At 36.7% G+C, this 9,096-nt stretch overlaps 1 protein-coding gene across 1 annotated transcript; it reads left to right on the top strand.

Annotated features, from left to right (window-relative positions):
• Positions 1-7,645: 7,645 nt before the first annotated feature.
• On the top strand, positions 7,646-8,583 carry LOC111540034 (olfactory receptor 10G7). The gene has a single exon (XM_023208094.1). The coding sequence runs from the start codon at positions 7,648-7,650 to the stop codon at positions 8,581-8,583; it is 936 nt and encodes a 311-aa protein (XP_023063862.1). The 5' UTR covers positions 7,646-7,647.
• The last annotated feature ends 513 nt before the right edge of the window (positions 8,584-9,096 follow it).

Below are 9,096 nucleotides of genomic sequence, written 5' to 3'. Positions count from 1 at the left end.
AAAGAAAGTCATTGGTAGCTTAATGGGGATGGCATTGAATCTGTAAATTACCTTGGGCAGTATGGCCATTTTCACAATATTGATTCTTCCTATCCATGAGCATGGTATGTTCTTCCATTTGTTTGTGTCCTCTTTTATTTCACTGAGCAGTGGTTTGTAGTTCTCCTTGAAGAGATCCTTTACATTCCTTGTAAGTTGGATTCCTAGGTATTTTATTCTCTTTGAAGCTATTGTGAATGGGAGCTCATTCATGATTTGGCTCTCTGCTGTCTGTTACTGGTGTATAAGAATGCTTGTGATTTTTGCACACTGATTTTGTATCCTGAGACTTTGCTGAAGTTGCTTATCAGCTTAAGGAGATTTTGGGCTGAGACAATGGGGTTTTCTAAATATACAATCATGTCATCTGCAAACAGGGACAGTTTGACTTCTTCTTTTCCTAACTGAATACCCTTGATTTCTTTCTCTTGCCTGATTGCCCTAGCCAGAACTTCCAACACTATGTTGAATAGGAGTGGTGAGAGAGGGCATTCCTGTCTTGTGCCAGTTATCAAAGGGAATGCTTCCAGTTTTTGCCCATTCAGTATGATATTGGCTGTGGGTTTGTCATAAATAGCTCTTACTATTTTGAGATACGTTCCATCAATACTGAATTTATTGAGTTTTTAACATGAAGGGCTGTTGAATTTTGTCAAAAGCCTTTTCTGCATCTATTGAGATAATCATGTGGTTTTTGTCTTTGGTTCTGTTTATATGCTGGATTACGTTTATTGATTTGCATATGTCGAACCAGCCTTGCATCCCAGAGATAGAGCCCACTTGATCATGGTGGATAAACTTTTTGATGTGCTGCTGGATTCGGTTTGCCAGTGTGTTATTGAGGATTTTTGCACTGATGTTCATGAGGGATGTTGGTCTAAAATTCTCTTTTTTGGTTGTATCTCTGTCAGGTTTTGGTATCAGGATGATGCTGGCCTCGTAAAATGAGTTAGGGAGGATTCCCTCTTTTTCTATTGATTGGAATAGTTTCAGAAGGAATGGTACCAACTCCTCCTTGTACCTCTGGTAGAATTCGACTTTGAATCCATCAGGTCCTGGACTTTTTTTGGTTGGTAGGCTATTAATTATTGCCTCAATTTCAGAGCCTGCTATTGGTCTATTCAGGGATTCAACTTCTTCCTGGTTTAGTTTTGGGAGAGTGTAAGCATCCAGGAAATTATCCATTTCTTCTAGGTTTTCTAGTTTATTTGCATAGAGGTGTTTATAGTATTCTCTGATGGTAGTTTGTATTTCTGTGGGTTGGTGGTGATATCCCCTTTATCATTTTTTATTGCATCTATTTGATTCTTCTCTCTTTTCTTCTTTATTAGTCTTGCTAGCGGTCTATCAATTTTGTTGATCTTTTCAAAGAACCAGCTCCTGGATTCATTGATTTTTTGGAGGGTTTTTTGTGTCTCTATCTCCTTCAGTTCTGCTCTGATCTTAGTTATTTCTTGCATTCTGCTAGCTTTTGAATGTGTTTGCTCTTGCTTCTCTAGTTCTTTTAATTGTGATGTTAGGGTGTCAATTTTAGATCTTTCCAGCTTTCTCTTGTGGGCATTTAGTGCTATAAATTTCCCTCTACACACTGCTTTAAATGTGTCCCAGAGATTCTGGTATTTTGTATCTTTGTTTTCATTGGTTTCAAAGAGCATCTTTATTTCTGCCTTCATTTCGTTATGTACCCAGTAGTCATTCAGGAGCTGGTTGCTCAGTTTCCATGTAGTTGAGCAGTTTTGATTGAGTTTCTTAGTTAGTTCTGAATTCTAGTTTAATTGCACTGTGGTCTGAGAGACAGTTTGTTATAATTTCTGTTCTTTTACATTTGCTGAGGAGTGCTTTACTTCCATCTATGTGGTCAATTTTGGAATAAGTGCGATGTGGTGCTGAGAAGAATGTATATTCTGTTGATTTGGGGTGGAGAGTTCTGTAGATGTCTATTAGGTTCACTTGGTGCAGAGTTGAGTTCAATTCCTGGATATCCTTGTTAATTTTCTGTCTCGTTGATCTGTCTAATGTTGACAGTGGGGTGTTAAAGTCTCCAATTATTATTGTATGGGAGTCTAAGTCTCTTTGTAAGTCTCTAAGGACTTGCTTTATGAATCTGGGTGCTCCTGTATTGGGTGCATATATATTTAGGATAGTTAGCTCTTCCTGATGAATTAATCCCTTTACCATTATGTAATGACCTTCTTTGTCTCTTTCAATCTTTGATGGTTTAAAGTCTGTTTTATCAGAGACTAGCATTGCAGCCCCTGCTTTTTTTTGTTTTCCATTGCGTGGTAGATCTCCCTCCATCCCTTTATTTTGAGCCTATGTGTGTCTCTGCATGTGAGATGGGTCTCCTGAATACAGCAAACTGATAGGTCTTGACTCTTTATCCAATTTGCCAATCTGTGTCTTTTAATTGAACCATTTAGTCCATTTACATTTAAGGTTAACATCGTTATGTGTGAACTTGATCCTGTCATTATGATATTAGTTGGTTATTTTGCTTGCTAGTTGATGCAGTTTCTTCCTAGCATTGATGGACTTTACATTTTGACATGTTTTTGCAATGGCTCATACCTGTTGTTCCTTTCCATGTTTAGTGCTTCCTTCAGGATCTCTTGTAGAGCAGGCCTGGTGGTGACAAAATCTCTAAGCATTTGCTTATCTGTAAAGGATTTTATTTCTCCTTCACTTATGAAACTTAGTTTGGCTGGATATGAAATTCTGGGTTGAAAATTCTTTTCTTTAAGAATGTTGAATATTGGCCCCCACTCTCTTCTGGCTTGTAAAGTTTTTGCCTAGAGATCTGCTGTTAGTCTGATGGGCTTCCCTTTTTGTGTAACCCCACCTTTCTCTCTGGCTGCCCTTAACGTTTTTTCCTTCATTTCAACTGTGGTGAATCTGACAATTATGTGTCTTGGAGTTGAAGAGCTATCAATTTATATTCTTTATAAACAAATATATTAAAATTCTTAACAAAATTATACCAAATTGAATTTAATACATATGAAAAAGATGATTTGCATCATGATCAACCAGGTTGATCCAGGAATGTAAGTATAGTTTAACATTAAGTACGCAAGCAATATAATTTGCTATATTAACAAACTAAAAAAGAAAAACTATATGATTGTTTCAATAGATGCAGAAAAGGCACTCTACAAATTGCAAAAGTCATTTCTGGTAAAAAAAAAAAAAAAAAAAAAAAAAAAACTCAGCTAACTAGAGGATAGAAGGGACCAATCTCATTTATTAAACAGAAAAACAAAACAAACACAACAAAAAAACCCACAGCTGACATCATGCTTAGTAGTAAAAAACTAGATATTTTCCCTAAGATCAAGAACCTAGCATGTCTACTGCCACCACTTCTATTCAACATTGAACTACAGTTTCCAGACAGAAAAATTAGCTAAGAAAAAGAAGTAAAAGGAATCTAGATTGTAAATGAGAAGTAAACTGCCTGTGTTTGCACACAACATGGTCATCTATGTAGAAAATCTGATGGAATATCTAAAAAGGCTATAAGAACTAATAAGTGAGTTTAGCTGAGCTGTAGATATAAGATTGATATGCAATAATTAATCAACTCTATATATTAACAACAAATAGTTGGAAGTTGAAATTTTAAAAGTACTATTTAAAATAGCATCAAAATAAAATATTACTAGTGATAAATCTGACAAAATGTACTGGATATGAACACGGAAACTATACAACATTGTTCAGAGAAACAAAAGGGATCAACAGTATTCGTGATCAAACATAATACAGAATTATTAAGATATCAATTCTCCCAAATTTATTGATAGATGGAATGCAATTCCAATCAAAATCACAGCAGACTTTTGTGTGTGTAAATAAACATTTTTTGTGTAAAATTTATATGGACATGCAAAAGACTTTGAATAGCAAAAGTAATTGTGAAAAAAACAGAGAAATGACTCAGTGGCAGAGGAGGCCCAATGATGAATACGGTTGGTAAACAGGAATGCCTGGACTTCTACCCTTCTCTAGTCTTTGTTACAGCATCAACAAGTCACCAGACTATGTGGGTGGATTCAGCTGTGCCTTTTTCCATATGCAAAGAACTATCAATGCAGAATTCTTGATGATGTTTAGAGGTTCTGGCTTGTTTATCATGTAGAATCCCACTGGGTTTTAGTGAAACAGCCAAAAATGATGGATAATTCCCTTCTTTTTCTTGAAGTAGTTAAAACTCAGTAAATGTTACTATTGACCTCCTCTTCCTGGAAAAAGGCACAGACAAGTTGTCTAGCACTCACAACAGACCTAAGTAATTCCTAAACCATAGCTAGGTGCGCAACAATAGTGTTTTCTACCAATGCAGCAAGACAGAAAAAAAAAGATAACAAATGTTTACTTTTGGAAAGAAAGACAAAAGTGTCATTTTATAGAGATCATATAACTGTATACTATGTACCAAGAAAATTGATAAGTTAAACTGAAAACACAAGTTAATAGTATTCACAAAGAAAAGTACAGAAAATTGGATAGAAGTTTCAATTAACAAAAACTGATAGCATATATTTGATAAAGAGATTTTGAAATATAACTGGAGCTAAATTATAAGTAATTACTAAAATAGTATTGTGATTTTACATTGATTAAATATGCCTTATACTAAATAGATAACCAATGTCAGAAAAATTGGTGATTTAGTAATTTAATTGGAAAAAATATTAATTCAGGGGACTTCAGTTCTTCAAATTCCATTCCATATAGGACTATATTTTCCATATGCAGATGAGAGCATTTCTATTAGCACAAAAAGCTCATGAAACTGCAATTGTCCTCCAAAACTAACAGTGCTTTGGGCATCTACGTTAAACCAGTTTTTCTTGTTGTTTTCAAAAAAGCTTTTTCCTAATAGCTAAGAAATATATTAATTATGGAAGAAAAGCATACCTTCATTCTCTTTAATTGTATTAATTCAAGCTAAAAAATAAAAGAAAGTTTCACAGAAAATTTAAATACATTTTAAAGTTTAGACGATATGAAAGTATAAAGGCAAAGTCTCTGAGAAGAACAGAAAGTCTCTGAACTAGCATCCATTCTCGGCCAGGAACTTGCACAGTAAGAGTCTGCCAAGCCCCAGAGGGAGGAAGTTTAATTAGGAAGATATTTATCTACAGGGTGTAATACTCTGATCATCCCTGGAGCACAGAAAATCTGGAGCTTCTTTTTGTGACTCACCAGAAAGTTAAAGATTTATCAGAGAGACTATGTACCTCTTCAGATAATTATCTTCTTTATAACTAAAACCCGTATTTTCTATTTTTAAATTTAAAGAAGAAATAGGAAAAAAATCATTTCCTGCACAAGGAGTTTTCAAATCCAGAGTGTCATAGTTATTAATTTTGAAAGTTGATTTTTGGCTAAATAAAAAGGCTTATTGAATGATGGCCATCAAATGCAGAATCAACTTTAACAGATGCATTTGGAAAAAATTCTAAGTGTTTAATCATTATATCAAAACATTATCTTCATTTATAAGGACTCTAGAGCCAAGAGTGTGTCTCCTAAGATATCAAACTCATATTAAGTTCTATTTTAAAAGAGTTTCTTCTGTGGTTTCATCTTTGCAAGAAAAGAAAAATTATACTACTCATCAAGAACTGACATTTTCTTTAAATCTTGAATTTTGCTTCATGATCCAAAACCTAGTTGTAAAATTGGTAAGTAGCAAAAATTGGCAACACTTCAGCATTTTTCATTATTAGATACTTTTTGAGGGGAAGTAATTGCGATGTATTTATGGTCTTAGTTTTGTTTCTCTTCATTTTTCATCAACTTGGGCTAATGAAGCTAGATTATCTTAGTCACGACTTACAGAGCCAACTTTTTGTGGTTCTGTAGAAGACTAAAAATTTTGTGAAACCATAAATCGATGAAGTGCTTTTTCTATAAATCTTAGCATTGCAACTCTGAGTTTCCAACTCAGTTTCAGCTGAATTCCATGATGGAAAAGTCTGCTTCCATCAGATCCCCCAAAATAAAAATGTATTGCTAATGTATGACAGAAGCATTTTAGAAATTAATGAAGAAATGCTTCTTTTCTCTTCTGTCTAGAGGTCCAGGTCTCCAACCACGTTTCCCTACATTTCTTCATAAATTTTAATTTATTTTCTCTTGAAAATAAAATGTCTGGGACATTGTGTCCATACGTTAAAGAAAAAAAGTAAAACTTTGAGTCTGAGCTTTGAAATACTAGAAATCCTAGAAATAATGGAAATAAAATAATTTTTGTTATTTTTAGAAGGTCATTTGTATTTTTATAATAACATATTATTATTTTAATTCAGTTCTGAAACTCAAACATCAGAGAAAGTTTAGTCTTTCTTACTACTCAAGCAGGTTCAATTCTTCTTGGCTAACCCAAAATGTATTGTGAGATTATTTGATCATACTTTAGAAAGAGAAGGCTTAATTGCCTGAAATTCTGGGGAAGTAAATAATAATAAAAATGTATACATAGAAAGAGACATAGAATAAGGGAAGTTAAAGAAAATGATGGCACTGTTCATTATTGTGTTAGTTTGGGGTCAAACTTTGTATATGACCAGGAAGGTATGATCTAGGGCAGCGGTACCCAATGTTTGTGGCACGAGGGACCAGTTTCTGGTTCAGAGAAAGACAATTTTTGCATGGACTGGGGTGGGGTCTGGGTTGGGGTCTGGGGTGGGGTCCGGGGTGGTGAGGGGGAGGATGTTAGATTCTCATAAGGACCACACAACCTAGGTTCCTCACATGTGCGGTTCACAATAGGGTTCCCACTCCTATGAGAATCTAATGCCCCTGCTGATGTGACAGGAAGTTGGGCTCAGGTGGTGATGCTCGCTTGCTGGCAGCTCTCCTCATGCTGTGCGACTGGTTCCGAAAAGGCCACCGACCGGTACCAGTTCCTGACCTGGGGTTTGAGGACTCCTGATCTAGGGTAAGACAAAGGAACAGAAGACTGGCTCCACATAATGCTAAACCACTGCTGGAATCCTGCCTTAGTTATGCAGCTGGCCAGAGAGCTCTGAGAAGGCAGTTTTCTCCCATTCTTTCACCCAGAATGAAGGTTGCTTTACAAATTTGTATTTGTAATAGAAATTCTCTAATGATCAAGGAGACTGAATCTGTATGTGTGAAAGTGTGTGTGTGTGTGTGTGTTGACAGAGAGAGAATGTGTGTGCGCATGTATGTCTATATATGTGTGTGTTTGAGAGAAAAAGAGAGAGAGATGCCTGAATAAAGGCTTATCCCGGGAAAGAGCCTGCCAGCACCTAAGTGTTGCTAATTTGAGTATATCTTTTTCAATTCTACACAAAATAGGATACAAAATTTGTTCTTCTTTTCAACATTTGGCTGATTTTATGTAAATCTCCTGCTCTTCTGTATATGGCTTATTCTGGTACTGGAATAAGAAAGTGCTACTCCTCTTCAAAGACCCATACTGAAGCAAAAGGAATTTATAAAACATAAAAAATAATTTAACCCCAGTGTTCTCAATCAGAAAAATATAGTTGCTATATTTCATATAAAACATGCTCACGGTAAATGCTGCCTCCCTTCCTTTGTGTAAGAACAGAGCCTCATATATGAGAAGAAATGTCCAACGGCAGCTTCGTGACAGCGTTCATTCTCACGGGCCTTCCCCATGCCCCAGCGCTGGACGCCCCACTCTTTGGAGCCTTCCTAGTCATTTATGTGCTCACTGTGCTGGGGAACCTCCTCATCCTGCTGGTGATCAGGGTGGATTCTCACCTCCACACCCCCATGTACTACTTTCTCACCAACCTGTCCTTCATTGACATGTGGCTCTCCACTGTCACGGTGCCCAAAATGCTGATGACCTTGGCATCCCCAAGCGGCAGGGCTATCTCCTTCCACAGTTGCGTGGCTCAGCTCTATTTCTTTCACTTCCTGGGGAGCACCGAGTGTTTCCTCTACACGGTCATGTCCTATGATCGCTACCTGGCCATCAGTTACCCGCTCAGGTACACCCGCATGATGAGTGGGCGCTCGTGTGCTCTCCTGGCCATCGGCACTTGGCTCAGTGGCTCCCTGCACTCCGCTGTCCAGACCATATTGACTTTCCATTTGCCCTACTGTGGACCCAACCGGATCCAGCACTACTTCTGTGACGCACCGCCCATCCTGAAACTGGCCTGTGCAGACACTTCAGTCAACGAGATGGTCATCTTTGTGAACATTGGGGTAGTGGCCTCGGGCTGCTTTCTCCTGATAGTGCTGTCCTATGTGTCCATTGTCTGTTCCATCCTGCGGATCCGCACCTCAGAGGGGAGGTGCAGAGCCTTTCAGACCTGTGTCTCCCACTGTATCGTGGTCCTTTGCTTCTTTGGCCCTGGTCTTTTCATTTACCTGAGGCCAGGCTCCAGGGACGCCGTGGATGGGGTTGTGGCCATTTTCTACACCACCCTGACTCCTCTTTTCAACCCTGCTGTGTACACTCTGAGAAACAAGGAGGTAAAGAAAGCTCTGTTGAAGCTGAAAAATGGGTCAGTATTCTCTCAGGGTAAATAATCAAGAAAAGTCAGATATAACTAACTTTTCTTTTTTTATTTGTAAATAAATTAAACCTTCGATATAAGCGTTACATTTGAATGGAGCATTTCAATTATCCAGTCTTAATTTTTAATCGGACACTTAATTAATCTTTCATTTTTTTCTGCAGACTGTTTGTTAGAATCCTAGTTAAAGCAGCCATTTCATGGTGATAATCTAAGAGAAAGGATAATAGTCTATTCTTTTCACGTTCCATTAAGTAATCAGAAAAGTAGTTTATTTTTCTTATATAAATATTTTCCAGAATTGCTATTCAGTATAACGTTCTTACAGTTTATTTTGTGTAATTTAAGTCAAAGCCTTATAAAAATCTTTCTTTTCATGTTTTAAATTTTCTATATTGAAAAATTCATTGTAACATTCATAAATAACTACATAATTTAATATCCATATTACAAACTTTTAACTTTAGAAAATACTAGACAAAAATGTTTGGTTCTCAAGAAGAATGGCTTTATTCACATTCATGAA

The sequence above is a fragment of the Piliocolobus tephrosceles genome, chromosome 13, assembly GCF_002776525.5.
Source record: "Piliocolobus tephrosceles isolate RC106 chromosome 13, ASM277652v3, whole genome shotgun sequence".
Taxonomy (NCBI): domain Eukaryota; kingdom Metazoa; phylum Chordata; class Mammalia; order Primates; family Cercopithecidae; genus Piliocolobus; species Piliocolobus tephrosceles.
The sequence above is the reverse complement of the archived record's forward strand: the minus strand, read 5'-3'. Positions and strand labels throughout refer to the sequence as shown.